Here is a 17,834-nt window from a genome sequence, read left to right as displayed (position 1 = left end):
GTTTTCGAGTGGGATGCTTTCTGAGACTTCAACTCCCAGAATTCTTAGCACTCCTGTTGGCTGGGGGTGTTCTGGGAGTCGAGGTTCACATACTATACTTGGAAGTTGACAGGTTGTAAAAGCTCTGCATGGTATTCATTTGATGCTGATGATAATTCAGTATATATCTCCTTTCTGCTAAGCACCCATCAAACAACACATGCCTAGCTTAGGTCCTTGGGAAAGGCTAGATAGGTGGATAAAAATGCCAAATAAACATTTGGCTGGCTGTGCGACGAACCCTAATAAATGCCGCCCAGCTCTCAGTGGCTATGGACAGCTTAGACAACCAAGCAAATAAATCAGAATAATACCAATAATGCATTAGAAAAACTCTGGCAAGCATGGTGAAACGAGGGATTTCAGTCTCCAGAATGAGCAAGGAAGGACTCCCAGGCCTGACCAGGCGATGGCAGCAAGAAGCATAGAGCACGGTTTATCAACCTTGAAAACTTTAAATTGTGTGGAATTCTGGGAGTTGGAAGTCCACAAAGCCTCAAGTCGCCATGATTGATTAAATTGAAACACCGACTTAGCGGGCTTCTTGCTTCTCTTTGCTGCCACCTGCTGGACTTTAGAATATCTGCAAGCATAGCAACATTTTCCCTTAAGAACGGGCAGCGTTTTACTGTAGCAATTCGCTAGCGACTCCTGGCGGATACGGTTTAAATCGCCTGCTGGAAATTCTCAGCGAAGGTGCTACGTTTTAAAACGGGTGGCCTTGCTTGCGATTCCTCAACTTTCACCTGGGTATCCTGAGCTCCTGTCTCGCCTCATCTTGACAGAGGTTCGGCTGGTTGCCTGCCCTAAGTTCACCAATCCCGTGTAGCTTTCTCCCTTCTCTTCTAATATGGCCCTATCTAGAATTGTCAGTCTCTCTTGGCCGCCATTCGGATTTTGACAACCCTCAGAATGTAAACATGACTGACTGACTGACTGAATGAATGAATGAATGTAATATTTAAGCTGAATCCCCGGGTTTGGATAAACCAGGGGTAGGCAACCTCGGCTCTTTTATGACTCATGGACTTCAACTCCCAGAATTCCTGAGCCAGCTTGGCTGGCTCAGGAATTCTGGGAGTTGAAGTCCATGAGTCATAAAAGAGCCGAGGTTGCCTACCCCTGGGAATAAACAACCGCACGCATGCGCACGAGGAAAAGCTCTCTTCTTTCCCCCCCCCCCGCTTTTCGACGCCATCTTTGGGCCGGGCAATAAGGCGGCCAATCGACGTTCTCAACTCCTCCCTCTCCCCGACGCCTTCCTTTGTTTCCCCGCCCTCCATCTTTGAAAAAGGCAATGTGTGGGCGCTGGTCTCATGTCTTGTGAGGGCGGTCGGAGGAGGCGGAGTCTTGGGGGTGGGGAGGGGGAGGCGGCGGTTGTTGTTTAGAAGAGGAGGAGGAGGAGGAGGAGGGGGCAGCATAAGTGTCCTGGGAAGGGTTAAAGGTGAGAGGTCAGGATTCCGGCTGCTGACACCCCCCCCCCAAGGGGGCTGGGAGGAAACGGGTCTCCGGTGCTTAAGCGAAGGGGGGAAAAAATAAAAGAAATAAGAGACAGGAGAAGGTAATATGCGTCCCACCCACCCCCACCATCACCGCCGCTTCCTTTCGGAGCTCTGCTTGTGGGGGGGGGAGGGCTGGGGAGAGAAAGGGGGCGTCGCTTCTTCCTGTCTGTCTGTCGGTATGTGTTTCCCCCCCCCCCCAAAAAAAAACCCCACTCCTTGCTTTTATTGCAGGGCTGTATCATTTGCTTCGGTTCCTCTTTTTTTTTGCCTCTTTCCCTCTGGGAAAAGGGGGCTTTCCTCCATGCACACAGCCTTCTCTGCACCCCACGTCCCCCCCACATCTGGTGCACGCTCTTTCCAAAGCAGTCTTGGCTCAGCTGAACCCCACTTTCTGCCCTGCACACCGGTTGCTTGCCTCTTCTTGCAAGCTCCTGCTCTGGCTGCTTCTCTCCATGAAAGAACCACCCCTGTCCAGCTTCTTTGGCTCTTCCAGAAGATGCGCTGTGGCCTCTCTTGGTTTTCATACAAGGCTGTTTGTTCATCGTGGCTTCTTAACTTTTTTTCTTTAAAAAAAAAAACTCCTGGTCAATGCCAGGTGTTCTGAATTCAGGCCGTGGTTACTCGGCTAAGCTGAATTCCCTCTCTCCGAGGCAGAGCAGGTTTCTTGGCCTTCTGTCCATTCCTGATCTCTCATAAAAGTGCCCCAGGGCGAACTAGGGCAGTGACATTCAGCTGGTTAATTGGCTAGGCAAATTGACTACAGATATTTTACTTTTTGACTGGGCAAAAAATAGGCAGCAGAAGTTGTCTTTTTTTTTTTTAAAGGCAGCGTGTGGATTTGAATGCCTGTTGCAGTGCGGTATTTGTGTCGCTTAGAAACAGGTGCTTGTTTCCTTCCTGTGAATATTTTCATGTTTTCATCAGCTCGGCTTTTTAACTACGGATGAGTTCTCTTCCACTGTGCGATGGTTTAACCTCGGGGTCCTTTTCATTTTGTTTGCCTGCAGGATGACAGATATGGCAGATAATCATAAGGAAAATTGGGTAGCCCTGGTGGCTGCAGCGGAACAGTACCGGCGCCAAACGGGCAACGAAATTGTTTTGCTCACAGCCTTCCGGGCACCACCCCCTGGCAACTACAGCTATGCGCAGCATGGAAGTGGGGCTCTAGCAGATGCCGTTCAACGCTACCTCGAAGATATCGCAGTGGTTCACAAAACCACTGCTTTCACCTATGCTGCCCGCCCTCCCTCAACCCTTCGTCCACTTCCCCCACAAGGATCCTACTCCCAAAGTTACCCTCCTACTTATGCTCCAGATGAACCTGCCCCACACAGGACGCCTACCTTCCAGGGGGGCTTGCCTCAGGCTTCAGGAGGCCAAGAACCTGAAGATGAAGATGATGAAGGGGACAGAAATACATTGACTGAACTGGAACAATCCGGTGGGAGAGACCCTCCTAGTGACACTACTGGTATGTATCTGGGTAACAAGTTTGCATTTGTAGCCTGTTTTTCTATAAATCATTTCAAGTAGCCTGCAATAAGTATATAATTGTCAGATATCAACCCAGTAGACTGCTCACTCCAAAGCTTTACTTGAAAAGCCAGGCTTGGACAGCACTCTGGAAATTACAGGATGGAGGTAGAGACCTATGGCTTTTTTAATATCTATCTATATCTATATCTATCTATATCTATATCTATACATATACATATATACATATATGTATATATGTATAAATAAAGTTCTATAACAAAAGTCAACTTTCCCCAGTTAGGTGTTCTTCAGATGTGTCAGACTTTAACTTCCAATACCTGCCAGTCAGCATCTGGGCTAGAAGGCCCAGGGAAGTTAAAATCCAACCACCAGATGGCTGAATGTAGAAGTCCGCAAATAAGTAAAGTTAAGAGTGTAATGGACTATATTTTAACTGGATCCATTAAGAAAAGCAACACATTGTGCCAAACCTTGACTTGCTTAAATATAGTTTTAGAACAAACACTGTAGACTTGTATAATAAGAAAAGTCACATTGAGTTGAGGCTCGGTGAGGTGCCTGAAGGCACTAGCTTCGCATCACATTTTTAGAAAGAATAAACACTAGGTACTAGTAGCACTTTTCCTATTGTTGCAGTTGTGACAAAACGCTCTGCTAAAGTGAGAAGGCACATCCCAAGGTATTAGGTTTGACAGAACAGTGGGCAACAGTTTGAGAATGAAGTGAACACACGATTATGCACAGTCCCTTGCATTCCTCTCTCTCTCTCTCTCTCCCTTTTGGCCTTTATACTTTATTTTTCTGCTAAAAAGGACTTGCAAATCAGCAGGCAAAAAGAGTTTTAACAGGGTGACTTTATTATAGCTTAAAAGGCCAATGAAAAGGAAGCAGAATAACAAATTGTTGGTGTGTCAGCCTGAAAGGGGGAAAAATGAATTTGTATCATTTAAAAGTCCCCCGAAAAAGCAATAAAATCATTAATAAAAACAAAGAGCAATTTTATTTTGGGAACAAAATGGAACCCCGAGTGAATGAGTGTTTCAGAATTGGGATCCTCTGCCAAAAAAGGTCCCAAGTATTTACCTGCTGCAGCTTGGAGCCAAGTCTCAGCTGAAGATCTTGTTCATAGGTTGATATATAGGAGTATAACATTTCAAATTCGTTTTGTTTTTTGAAAGATACAGAACAGCTATATTAAGGATGTGAATTTAGTCACAATAATTCATATCAGATGTAGATGTATTAAGTTACCTTTAGATAACAATTTTTCAGGTGCTGAGAAGCATTTCATGTAGCTTAATTTGAGAATCCTCAGAATTCTTAAAGGTATTTTGTTCATATTGTAGACAGAGATAGAAGTCACTTGTGAGCACATGCCTGAAAAAGGAGATTGGATACTTTAATGGCTTCTAGTCTTAGCTACTGCATCTAGTGGATCTGTGTTGGGTGTGTCTTTTGTACCTTGCCCTCTGAACCTTTAGCCTCTCTTGCTGTGTATTTAATGCACACAACAGTCCTGAGTGAAGCCTGAAGATGTCTGCAGAAAGATTTTTTAGCTTCCAAGCTTAGGAGAACCCATTCGATACTAACTGGGGTTGTTGAGTTGTGTGAAGAGGCGTGTTGGCCTACAACTTGCAAAGTACATTGTCCTATATCTAGTAGGCTCCATTTTGAGCCACTGAATCTTATCTTGTGAAGCACAACTAATTTCCTGCAGGCTGTGGTCAGGTTTCAGTCTTCCTCATTGGCCTGAACGCTCTTTGCATCGCCAGAGGTGGAGGTCCTCCAGATGTGCTAGATGACAATGTGTTTTTTCATACACATGATTACAAGTAAATCTGGAGTACATAGAATAGGACGCTCTGAACCAAATACTGTGCTATGTGTCTCTGCCCTGACATATTCCTGCCTTCCCTCAGGAAAACAAATCTCGAGTATAGTGAACACTTGCCCAGAGATGTGTAAGATTATTTGAAGAGAAGTTTTTCCTCATGCTGTCGCATGTGTCGTGGTTTTAGTCTGTCCTCCTTTCAAGCCAACTTGGTTCCCTTCTACCATTTTTCCTGTAATGATTTATAGTTTACATTTCCTCCCATGTGAAGCACTCAGAAGACCAAAAGATCTTAAAATCTCATAAAAACAATTGCGAGAATCATTAAGACAGCTGAATCTGAAAGGAAAAGTCTAGACCAGGGGTAGGCAACCTCGGCTCTTTTATGATTCGTGGACTTCAACTCCCAGAATTCCTGAGCCAGCATGGCTCAGCTTGGAAACCTCTCCCTTTCCCCTCAGCATGGCTGGCTCAGGAATTCTGGGAGTTGAAGTCCACGAGTCATAAAGTGGCCTAGGCCAGGGGTAGGCAACCTTGGCTTGTTTATGACTCGTGGACTTCAACTCCCAGAATTCCTGAGCCAGCATGGCTCAGCTTGGAAACCTCTCCCTTTCCCCTCAGCATGGCTGGCTCAGGAATTCTGGGAGTTGAAGTCCACGAGTCATAAAAGAGCCAAGGTTGCCTACCCCTGGTCTAGTCTAATGAAGAGAAGGACGAGGGGTGACATGATAGCAGTCTTCCAGTATCTCAGGGGATGCCCCAAAGAAGAGGGAGTCAAGCTAACCCCCAAAGTACTAGAAGGCAGGACAAAAAACAACGGATGGAAACTAATCAAGGATGGAAACTACTCAAGGAAACTAATCAACCTGGAATTAAGGAGACGTTTGCTGACATTAAGAACAACCAACCAGTGGAACAGCTTGCCACTAGAAGCTGTGGGTGCTCCATCACTGGAGGGCTTTAAGAAGAAACTGGACAGCCATTTGTCTGAAATGGTATAGGGCAGAGGTAGGCAACCTTGGCTCTTTTATGACTTGTGGACTTCAATTCCCAGAATTCCTGAGCCACCCATGCTGAGGAGAAATGGAGAGGTTTCCATGCTGAGCCATGCTGGCTCAGGAATTCTGGGAGTTGAAGTCCACGAGTCATAAAAGAGCCGAGGTTGCCTACCCCTGGTCTAGACTTCTTTCATAAAGGTGGAAAGAGCAGGAGTGTAGAAGTGTGCATCCCAGAGTTTGGAAATAAGATAGAAGCCCCACGAATGGAGCTCAGAAAATGAGGGCCAGAGGGATGTCTTTAAGAAGGCCACTTCTCTTGACCTTAATATTCAAACAGAGGCCTGTGGCATTAGGAGTGCTTGAGATACTAAGGCCACAGCTTGTTTAAAAAAACAATCTTACTGCAATCGCTGTTGTTATCTTCATCACACCCCTCCGAGATAGACTAAAAGGCAATAGCTGATCTAAATAAGATTTGCGACTGAGGGAATGGATGGAACCATAGTCTCTCTAGAATTAGATCTAACAGTCCCGACTATAAAGTCACGCTGGTTTTGACTTGCTGGAAAAGTAGGTCATTAGTTATGCAAAGCTTAGCACCTTAAAATATTCCATTCCTCCTTCAGACCGTTCTGATCCTGGTTGTTCAGCAAGTAACTGTGGAGCAATCCAGAACAGCCAAAGTCCAGAGAAGGAACAAAACATTACTGCCTCAGAACATTAGATTGCGCACGTATCCATCACGTATGAAAAGCTATCTCCTCCCCGCTCTTCTAGTGTTTTAAGTTAGTAAAAAAGAATCTCTTTGGCTAAGCCTTTTTAACTATCGATTTTGATTTCATTGTTTTCATGTTTTCTGCTTCGTTGCAGCTTTATAAGCTGCATTGAGGCGTTATGTGGATAGTCCTCAACCTATGACCACAAGTTGGACCAGAATGTCTATGTTGTTAAGTGAATCACGCTTCTATTTATGACCTTTTTGCCATAGTTGCTCAGTGAATCTGGCTTCTCCCATTGACTTTGCTTGTCAGACGTTGGCTGGGAAGGTTGCAAACAGCAATCTCATGATCCCCGGACACTGCAATCATCATAAATGCCTATTACCAAGTGCTCAAATTTTGATCACATGACGATGGGGGATACTGTGACTGTTGTAAAAGTGAGTCCCAATCATAACTCATTTTTTTGGTGTCAATCAAATGATTCCTAAATGAATGGTTGTAAGTCGAGAACTACTTCTATAAGCAGAAATATGTGCTATAACATTATTTGACATAGCCCACCTTTATTTTATACATAATATAAAATACATTTTTATAGCATACGTAATTCACTCATCTCCCATTTTCCTCACCACAACAATCCTGTGAGGTGGGTTAAACTGAAGAGATTGTCTGGCTCAAAGTCCTCAAGCTGGCTTCCATGCCTAAGGGAGGACTAGAACTCATGGCCTAACACTTTCTAGTTTAGTATCTTAGCCTCTGCATTACCTCAGCTCTCTGTAATATCCTACAGTGTGATATCTTTTAAAACTGACTTCTCATAGTTGAGATGCATTCCTTTTGGATGTCTTATTGTCATCTGCTGACATGAAAGGAGTCTGTGTGAATGGGAGGTCCACAAACTCATTTAATTGCAATAATGTGAACCTTAATCCACATTTATTAATGGAGGAGGCCTATTAAGCTACCATGACAACTCCTTCACTGTGTACTTTTTTTTTCTCCATCCTTTCCTCCATCTCATATTGTTCTTGCCTCACCCGAGGGTTGACGTATACTTTCTGCCTTGCCTTCCTAGGAAATTTATAAATTAAAATAAAAAGTAGGCTTTTCAAGCAGCCATTGAAATGTGCTTTGTTTCAGGTCCCTAGTCAGTTGCTGAAAACTATTATATTGAGTATGATCAGTTCTAACTGGTCTTTGTTTCAAACACACACACACACACACACACCATCACTTGTGCTGTATTTAGAAAACCTTGTTTGTGCAAGCTGGTTGATAGCTTCCAACTGTGATGGTATTATTTTTGTACACAAGGAATTAATTCTAAAAAAAAGGTAGTATGAGAAAGGCAGCATTTCTATTCAGCTGCTGGGGGATAAAAAAAATGATAATCAACATTTACGTTGAGGGACAGGGGTGTAATGTGAGGGATCCTTGTACGGACAGCCACTGTCATTCTACATTTTAAGATAACAATCCATTTTTAGGTCTGTTTGTGATGGACGAAGATTCTCCAAGCCAAGATTATGAGCCTTTTTTTGATTCCGATGTGGAGAGCACTGACGGTGAGTGAAGTAGCACTGTGTAAGAGAGACAACACTCAACTCAGCTAATCCTTTGAGTTTTCCATCCTCTCTTCTCAGAATGATCCAAGTCTACTGGATTAGTCCAAACCTCCTGTAAATTTTTGGTTTCAGCTTCTTCCATGAAGTCCTCGTTTGTTGTAAGGATCTCCCTGACAAGTCTAGTGAGTTTCAAATTACAAGTAGTCCTCAACGTCCGACCACAAATGAGCCCAAAATGTCTGTTGCCAAACGAAACCAGTTAAGTGAAATTTGACACATTTTATGACCTGTCTTGCCACAGATGTTAAGTGAAATCACTTAACAGTTGTTAAGGTACTGTCACGGTTTTGTTCAACGGATCTGGCTGCCCCCACTGACTTTGTTTGTCAGAAGGTCGCAAAAGATGATCCCATGGCCCTGGGATACTGCAGCCATCGTAAGTATGAGTCAGCTGCCAAGTGTCTGAATTTTGACCACGTGCCCATGGGGATGCTGCAGTGGTCGTAAATGTGAAAAATGGTCATAAGGCCCTTTTTTCAGAGCTGTTGTAACTTTGAACGGTCAATAAACGAACTGTTGTTGTAAGGCGAGAACTACCTGTACTGTACCAAGCATAGTTTTAGTGGCTAAGAGAATTTTAAAAAAAACAACAACCCTCTCCAGCCATTCACTGGATGACTTTGGCTAGTCTAGCATACTTTACAAATTTGTTGAGAGAAGAGAAAGAAAAAGGGAACTGCTTTGTCTATTCCTTGGAGAAAGGATATCAATGTGAGGGATAATTAAACAGAGATCCGCCTAATATGTGGGGCTATGTCATCTCTACCCAGTTGGCTCCCTTAATTGCTTGGTCTAATTAGTCTTTAACGAGACTGCTAGGCTTGTTCTCAACTTTTTTTCCTATTTATATTTAATGTCATTCTCCACAGTTTGTATATTACGAGTTATAACTCCTCGCTGTTTATACATTTGACACTTTTGTAAACAATCTGTGTGTTATCGCTTGAGTTTTCAAAAACTCCAGAAGCTTGAATGCTTTGTGACAGCCATCTCCACTTTTAACAGTATTCAATCCAGCAACCAGGATTTCCTATCTTTGGCCATGCAAGCTGGGAATTCTGGGCACTGTATTTGCAGTGGGACTGGAAGGTGCCAGATTAAGGAAGGCTGCCATAAACGGAAAACTTTTATTAATTGACCATAGTGGTATTTGAAGCCCCGGGGAGATGCTTCATTTCATTTCTCTTTTCTAGATCTTCAGTTTGGGATTGAAACTATATTACAGGATGAGAGGAAGTTTTAAATTACAGATTTAAAGTTGTTCTACTGATGAATCAATCTCTGGCTTCCTGGGATTTTCAGGAAACAGAATATGGAGAAGTTCTGAATGAGAATAGCCTTGGCCAGATCTAAAAATGAGCATTCCAGGTATTACTTGATAAAAAAAATATCTTCAAGAATGTATAAGCTATGTCAAAGATTAACACATGCTTGTACACACTTGGAAAGTTTTTGAATAAAGTTCAGAGAGAGATGGAGGATCTGTGGCAGCTTGTAGATAATTAGTGTGTAGCTAATCCCTTCTGCTACTGCCCACTTTTGAAAGAGGCTTGTCATAAGAAAAAAGGAAGGCAACACGCGTGCACAACGACGCACTTGCCTGCAGCTTTGCATCTATTTGCAGGAATCCCCTTGAGCTTATCAAGGTCACACTGGCGTGATAAGAGAACCTCTTAGTAAATGAGTGTTTTGTGACTGGCCGGGAAAGTGCATCTGGCACACGCTGTCAAAATTCCAGATGTGCCTTTGTCCTAAAAAGTTGCCTACCTCTGGCTCTAAATGTTGAATCGAAATCTCCCTGTAGCTTCGGCCAAACATGGCCAAAGATTAATGATTCTGGGAGTTGTAATTCAACAAAATGAAAGGGATTAATCATAACCAGGCCACTCCTGGTTTTAGATCATGCTTTGGATGCCTACAGCTCTGTTTCAAATGTTGCACAGTTGGTCTAAGCTTTTTTTTTTCTCTCCCAACCCCCCCCCCCCTTTTTCTCAGATGGGAGTCTGAGTGAGGAGGCTCCAGGACAGACAGCTCCTCCACCCCTAAGCCACCAGTATGCCAAATCCCTCCCAGTGTCCGTGCCCATCTGGGGCTTTAAAGAGCAACGCCAAGAGATGCGATCTTCTGACGAAGAGAACAGTAAGGTGGGTCAAAGTGAGGATGGGGTCCTGGAGACCGTCCTCTGGGGATGCAGAAGGGCTGTTGAGACACTTCCTTTTTCCTTGGGCGTCACTGGAGCCTTGCCGACTTAAGTACAGGTGGTCCTTGAATTACAGCCATTCATTTAGTGATCGTTCAAAGTTACAACGGCACTGAAAAATATGTCTTGAACGACTGGTCCTCGCCCTTACGTTATAACGTCCACCCGTATTCCCATGGTTGGCGAACAAAATTCTGGCAACCGGCATGTATTTGCAGTGTCTCAGGGGGTCACGTGATCGCCATTTACTGCTTTCCCAGCCAACTTCCAACAAACGAAATCAGTGAAGAAAACTGGATTTGTTTAACAACCCACCTGCTTTGCTTAATTGCAGTGAATTGCTTAACAAGCGTGGCTGGGGAGGGGGGAAGGGGAAAGCAGGGGGGGCATAAATCAGGCACGGTTCATTTCACCACCACTTTGCTTCAGGGTGGAAATTCTGGTCCCAATTGTGGTCATAAGTCAAGGGCTACCTGTAATAAAATCCCTGAGAGGGGGTTGTTTGTTGTGGCCGAGCCTGTCTCAAGTCTGAAAGTAGAGAACAAAATGCTTAATTCCGCATAAAAGCCTGATTAGATTCCAAGGTTGCTTTGAGGCAACCTTTTCCCAACCAGAGACTCGACTTTCTTGCTGGTCTTTTTCAGCCTGAGAAGACATGAGGGTGATGCCATCAAAGAAAGAAGACCCCTTCATTTTTTGGAAGTGATTGTGATTGGGGGCCTGAATAAATATATATTATGCTTTGGGGTGGGGTTGTAATGATCTCCTGATGTAGTGATAAGTTTACAAATTTGAGTGACCATCTTGAGCATATTTTACATTTCTGGCCGCCACCTTTTAAGGAAGACTCAGAATTTGCAACGTGTTTAAAGGAGCCTGCTCAGGGACAACAATTACGTCTTTGAAGAGAGTCTAAAGGAGCTTTATGTATTTGTGCTTTAGAAAAAATGAGTGAGAGGAGAATTGGTAAGATTTCCAAGAACCTGAAATAAGGTCTTGCAAAAAACAAAGGTGAAAAATCTGTTTTTCATCATCCGAAAGGATGGAACACAGGAAAATGCTCTCGGGTTACAGGAAGGCAGATCAGAGCAGATCGAATTGTGTAGAAGACTTTCTTACAGTAAGAGCAGTTCAAGCCAAATACCCAAACAGGTTGTGGGTCCCTGCATTAGATGTGTTTAAAGAAAACACAGGCAAAAGTTTGAAAGCCATGCTTTAATATGGGTTTCTGGACTGAGCAGAGCATTGGGCCCCGTCAAACTATTTTTCATAGTTTGGAATAGCAAATCATAGAAATGCAACAGCCTAATGCAAAGTTTTCCAACCATGGCAATTTCCAGGTATATGGATCTCAGCTCCAAGAATTCCACAGCCAGCATAGCCATTTCTGAGAAATCTGGGAGTTGAAGTCCACTCCTCTTCAATTTGGAAGGTTTGGAAACCCTGGTTTAAGGGCTGGCTCTTTGTCCACTTATCTTGACCATTCAGTTGTGCCTAGTTCAGTTGTGACTTTTGGCTTTATTTGTTCTTTCTCAATTATCCCTACACCGAACGTTATTTACCCATAAACCACTTTGTTGTTGTTAGTTGTGAAGTCGTGTCCGACCCATCGCGACCCTATGGACAATGTTCCTCCAGGCCTTCCTGTCCTCTACCATCCTCTGGAGTCCATTTAAGCTCACGCCTACTGCTTCAGTGACTCCATCCAGCCACCTCATTCTCTGTCGTCCCCTTCTTCTATTGCCCTCGATCTTTCCCAGCATTAGGCTCTTCTTCAGTGAGTCCTTCCTTCTCATTAGGTGGCCAAAGTATTTGAGTTTTAGCTTCAGGATCTGGCCTTCTAAAGAGCAGTCAGGGTTGATCTCCTCTAGGACTGACCGGTTTGATCGCCTTGCAGTCCAAGGGACTCGCAGGAGTCTTCTCCAGCACCAGAGTTCAAAGGCTTCAATTCTTTGGCGCTCAGCCTTTCTTATGGTCCAGCTTTCACTGCCATACATTGCAACTGGGAAGACCATAGCCTTGACTATACGCACTTTTGTTGACAGGGTGATGTCTCTGCTTTTTAGTGTGCTGTCTAGATTTCCCATGGCTTTCCTTCCAAGGAGCAAGCGTCTTTTAATTTCTTGGCTACAGTCCCCATCTGCAGTGATCTTGGAGCCCAGGAAAATAAATTCTGTCACTACCTCCATTTCTTCCCCATCTATTTGCCAGGAATTGAGAGGGCCAGATGCCATGATCTTGGTTTTCTTAATGTTTAGTTTCAACCCAAGTTTTGCACTCTCCTTCTTCACTCGCAACAAGAGGCTCTTTAGTTCTTCTTCACTTTCTGCCATTAGAGTGGTATCATCTGTATATCTTAGGTTGTTGATGTTTCTTCCGGCAATCTTAATTCCAACTTTTGATTCATCTAGCCCTGCCTTTCTCATGATGTGCTCTGCATATAAGTTAAATAGGCAAGGTGACAGTATACAGCCTTGCCGGACTCCTTTCCCAATTTTGAACCAATCAGTCGTTCCATGTCCAGTTCTCACTGTTGCTTCTTGGCCTGCATATAGGTTTCTCAAGAGACAAATAAGATGGTCTGGTATGCCCATCTCTTTAAGGACTTGCCACAGTTTGTTATGATCCACACAATCAAAGGCTTTAGCATAGTCAATGAAGCAGAAGTAGATGTTTTTCTGGAACTCTCTAGCTTTCTCCATGATCCAGCGTATGTTAGCAATTTGATCTCTAGTTCGTCTGCCTCTTTGAAATCCTGCCCGTACTTCTGGTAGTTCTCGATCCACATACTGCTGGAGTCTAGCTTGTAGAATTTTAAGCATAACTTTACTAGCATGAGAAATGAGTGCAATGGTGCGATAGTTTGAACATTCTTTGGCACTGCCTTTCTTTGGAATTGGAATGTAAACTGATCTTTTCCAATCCTGTGGCCACTGTTGAGTTTTCCAAATTTGCTGGCAAATTGAGTGTAGCACTTTTACTGCATCGTCTTTTAAGATTTTGAATAGCTCAGCTGGAATACTGTCACCTCCACTAGCTTTGTTGTTGCTCAGCTTTCCTAAGGCCCATTTCACTTCACATTCTAGGATGTCTGGCTCGAGGTCAGTGACCACCTCATTGTGATTATCAGGGACGTTAAGCTCATTCTTGTATAGTTCTTCTGTGTAATTTTGCCACCTCTTCTTAATCTCTTCTGCCTCTGTTAGGTCCCTGCCATTTTGGTCCTTTAACATGCCCATTTTTGCATGAAATGTTCCCTTCATCTCTCCAATTTTCTTGAAAAGATCTCTGGTCCTCCCTATTCTGTTGTTTTCTTCTATTTCTTTGCATTGTTCATTTAAGAAGGCATTCTTATCTCTTCTAGCTATTCTTTGGAATTCTGCATTTAATTGGGCATATCTTTCTTTTTCTCCCTTGCCTTTCGCTTCCCTCCTTTCCTCAGCTATTTGCAAAGCTTCCTCAGACAGCCATTTTGCTTTCTTGCATTTCTTTTTCTTTGGGATGGTTTTGGTTGCTACCTGTTGTACAATGTTGCGAACCTCTTAGGTAGGTATAGTGAGGAAAAGGGAAATCCTACACAGTTAGATACTTCAGAGGAAAAGACTTTACAAAAAAAGGGGGGGGCTTCAGACCAGTTTCTGGAGAAAAATCGGAAGTGGCTTGCAGTTCTTTAATCACGTTAAAAAAGTTTTCATCCCTTTGAGCAGGTAATGGAAAATGGTATATAGTCCTTGACTTACGATCACAGTTAAGATCAGGAGTCCCATCGCTAAGCAAGGCAATTAAATGACTCACACCCAATTTCACAACCTTTTGGGCCATGATTAAGCAAATCACTGCAATCGTTAGGAGAATCACACAATTGTTAAGAGAATCCAGCTTCCTCCAACGACTTTGTTCGCTGGAAGCCAACTGGGAAGGTCACAACTGGCAATCACATCACCCCAGGATGCTGCAACTATCTTAAATACATGCCCAGCATCCAAATTTTGATCATGTGACCTTGGGACAGTCGTGACTCTGAAAATCCAAGTCATAAGTCACCTTTTCAAAGCTGTTGTAACTTTGGATAGTCACTCAATGGATGGCTGTAAGTTGAGGACTACCTATAATGAGCATTTTGTGTAGAAAATCAGCTTTCCAGGTTGGTTCTTTTTGTCTTCTTAATTAAGAGTGTGAACCGGTATAGAAGAAAGTCCTCGACTTACGACTACAACTGAGCCCAACATTTCTGTGGCTTGAGATATTTGTTAAGTAAGTTTTGCCCCATTTTACGACCTTTCTTGCCGCAGTTGTTAAGCGAACCACTGCAATTGTGAAGTTAGCAACATAACCTGGACCTGGATGCCTTGCGTACAGTCACCCATGCACTTGTGACCTCTCGTCTTGACTACTGCAACGCTCTTTACATGGGGCTGCCCTTGAGAACCACTCGGAAACTTCAGCTGGTGCAGAGTGCAGCTGCACGAGTTCTTTTGGAGGTCTCCCAATACTCCCATATTACACCTCTGCTCCGTGAGCTGCACTGGCTTCCAGTTGCCTTCCGGGTGAAATTCAAGGTGCTAGTGATGACATACAAAGCCCTACATGGCGTGGGTCCGGATTACCTACGGGAGCACCTACTGCCAGCGTCAACATCCCTCCGTCCTGTGCGCTCCCACAGAGAGGGCCTACTCAGGGTGCCACCGGTCAGAGAATGTCGGCTGGTGACCCCCAGGGGGAGAGCATTCTCGGTGGGTGCGCCAATCCTCTGGAACCACTTACCAGCTGAAATCTGGATGGCCCCCGACCTTCGCTCCTTCCGGCGTGATCTAAAAACTTATCTATTCCAACAAGCCGGCCTGGCCTGATGGATTTGGGTTTTAAAATTATTCTTGCTTTATTGCTTTATTGTATTCTTACTTTATTGCTCTGTACACCGCCCTGAGTCCCCCGGGAGAAGGGCGGTATATAAAACAAACAAACAAACAAACAAACAAATAAATAAATAAATAAATAATTGTCAAGCGAATCTGGGTTCTCCCATTGACTTTGCTGATCAGGAGGTCGCAAAAGGTCACGTGACCCCAGACACTGCAACCATCATAAATATGAATCAGTTGCCAAAGTGTCTGAATTTTGATCATGTGACCATGAGGATGCTGCGGTGGTTGTAAGTGTGAAAAAAATGGTCGTAAGTCCCTTTTTCCCAGTGCTGCTATACCTTCGGTCACTGAACGAATGGTTGTAAGTCAAGGATTATCTGTAACGGTGGAAGAGAAGTCAGATTCATAGTGATAAGCTTCTCGCTATCAGTAACAGCAGGAACGGGGGGGGGGCAATAGAAGAAATTTGGAGATGCAGCAAACCCGTTCTCCATTTTCTCACTTCCCTTCCTCTTCGCAGCATTCGTCTCCTGACCTCGAGAAGATTGCCGCCAGCATGAGAGCTTTGGTGCTGCGGGTTTCGGACGGCACCGAGATGTTTGGGGATCTGCCTCGGCCACGCCTGAATACCAGTGACTTCCAGAAGCTGCAGCGGAAATATTAACAGATCCGGCCATTGCTCCTTCCGCCTCGGCGCCATTTTCCTCCGCTACCAAAAATCGGTAGACAGGGTTCAGAGCTCCCCCTCCAAGCCATACCGTTCAAATTCTGTCCTCCCCCTCCGGCCTTGGCTCCCACAAGCTTTAATTTAAAATGGGTAACCTCAGTTTCACACTACAGATGGGCTGGAGGGGTTAATTACCTCCTTTCCCCCTCCCCCCAACCGAGAAGCCTCGGCTTCTGTGATTTGAATGCTAACATCAGCGTTTCTCCACAACCTTGACAACTTTTAAGATGTGCGGCCTTCAACTTCCAGGATTCTGGCTGGGGAACTCTGAGAGTTGAAGGCCGCACATCTTAAAAAAGTTGTCAAGCTCGTGGAGAAAGGCTGACTCGGCTCTTAACAGCTCTTCTGAGGGGGGCTTCTGACACACCTTGACGAAACACACGCACACAAAGACAGGAACACTAGAGACACCCTGACAAAAGCAAGCTCGACCATCGTGCCCTGCCTCTGCCGCCCCCACCCATCCCCCATCAATCTTTCTGCAGCAAGTTCTTAGAAATTCTCCTCCGTCTCTCTTTTTTTCCTCCCCAGTTAAGTGTCTTTAAAAAAAAAAAGGATCCTTTGCACACAAACCGGGCTTGTGTATACTTTGGTTTAAATTAACTGTCCCTTTGGGGGACAGTGAGTGGAAGGAAGGGCCGGTGCCATTTTGCCGTTCTTTGTTCTCCTTTCTCCCCCATGTAAATCTCTCCCCGTTTTCAGGAGTACAATTTCAGGGTCCTTTTTATTCTTGGGGGGAGGTCGGCGCCAACGTTGCCCTTCCACCCTGTGGCGGGTGGGATGCGAAAGAGGGTCTAGGAGCTGCGTAAAGCCTCGGACTGATCCCCCTCCACCCCAGCCTACTTTTGTATCAGATTTTCAAGAGCCATTTTTGGCCCGAAACCTTCTATTTTTGTCCAAAGATGATTGGTGAATTGGAAGAGAGATGATATTTTCTTTTTTCTCCTTCCTGCCAGCCTATAAGCCAATAATAATAATAATAATAAAAAGTTGTCTTTTACCAGCTCCTTTTGCTGTATTGTCTTTCTGAGTTTTTAGGGTAGAAATCAGCAGTGTTGGCTGGAGTTCTGAAGCACAAGTTAGAGAAAGATAATTTAAATGAAAAGGGGAAAGAAACCCCACCAAGGAAGTCTCCGGAAAGTTAAAAGCATTGAAACTGCACTCCAGGTAATATAGTCCTGGACTTACATTGGTTCATTTAGTGACTGTTTTAAGTTACAACAGCACTGAGAAAACTTGACTTATGACCATTTTTCACACTAATGTCTGTTGCTGCGTCCCCATGCTCATGCGGTCAAAATTCAAATGCTTGACAACTGACTTATATTTATGACGGTTGCAGCGTCCCGGGGCCACGTGATCACATTTGCAACTTTCTGAGGAGCAAAGTCAATGGGGAAGCCACTTAACAATTCTGTTACTAACTGAACAACTGCAGCGATTCACTTAACAACTGTGGCAAGAAAGGTCATAAAATGGGGTAAAAATCACTTAACTGTCTTGCTTAGCAATAGAAATTTTGGGCTCAATTGTCATAAGTCGAGGACTACTTGTAATTAGGAAAAGACAAGAGGGTGACTTCTTATAACGGCCTAAAATGGAAGGACTGCAACAGGGATATTGTTCCATGAAATACTGCCACTTTTCCCATCAATGTTCATTTGGAACATTGCTTTGCCATTAAATTCATTTTTGCTTTTGTCAAGGAAAATGGGACATGAATAATATGTATAATTCTTAAGAAGATTTTACTCGGCCAATCTCAAGTTTTTAGTTAACCTCCCAGCCTTTTTAAAATACAGTTATAGGTGCAACTAAATAA

At 44.1% G+C, this 17,834-nt stretch overlaps 1 protein-coding gene across 4 annotated transcripts; it reads left to right on the top strand.

Annotated features, from left to right (window-relative positions):
- Nucleotides 1–1,435: 1,435 nt before the first annotated feature.
- On the top strand, nucleotides 1,436–17,017 carry AKT1S1 (AKT1 substrate 1). Of its 4 annotated transcripts, none has more exons than XM_083376620.1 (7): nucleotides 1,436–1,600; nucleotides 2,549–3,015; nucleotides 8,083–8,160; nucleotides 8,293–8,418; nucleotides 10,216–10,364; nucleotides 15,806–16,241; nucleotides 16,312–17,017. In XM_083376620.1, the coding sequence occupies exons 2-6, from the start codon at nucleotides 2,550–2,552 to the stop codon at nucleotides 15,947–15,949; spliced, it is 963 nt and encodes a 320-aa protein (XP_083232746.1). In that variant the 5' UTR covers nucleotides 1,436–1,600; nucleotide 2,549; the 3' UTR covers nucleotides 15,950–16,241; nucleotides 16,312–17,017. The 4 variants fall into 4 exon arrangements, with proteins under 4 accessions (XP_083232746.1, XP_083232747.1, XP_083232748.1 ...); XM_083376621.1 differs by lacking the exon at nucleotides 16,312–17,017 and adding an exon at nucleotides 14,593–14,674 and having other exon boundaries at nucleotides 15,806–15,935; XM_083376622.1 differs by lacking the exon at nucleotides 8,293–8,418.
- The last annotated feature ends 817 nt before the right edge of the window (nucleotides 17,018–17,834 follow it).

The sequence above is a fragment of the Vipera ursinii genome (assembly GCF_947247035.1).
Source record: "Vipera ursinii genome assembly, chromosome: Z".
Lineage (NCBI taxonomy): Eukaryota > Metazoa > Chordata > Lepidosauria > Squamata > Viperidae > Vipera > Vipera ursinii.
Note: the sequence above shows the minus strand (reverse complement) of the source record. Positions and strands in the feature narration are given on the sequence as shown.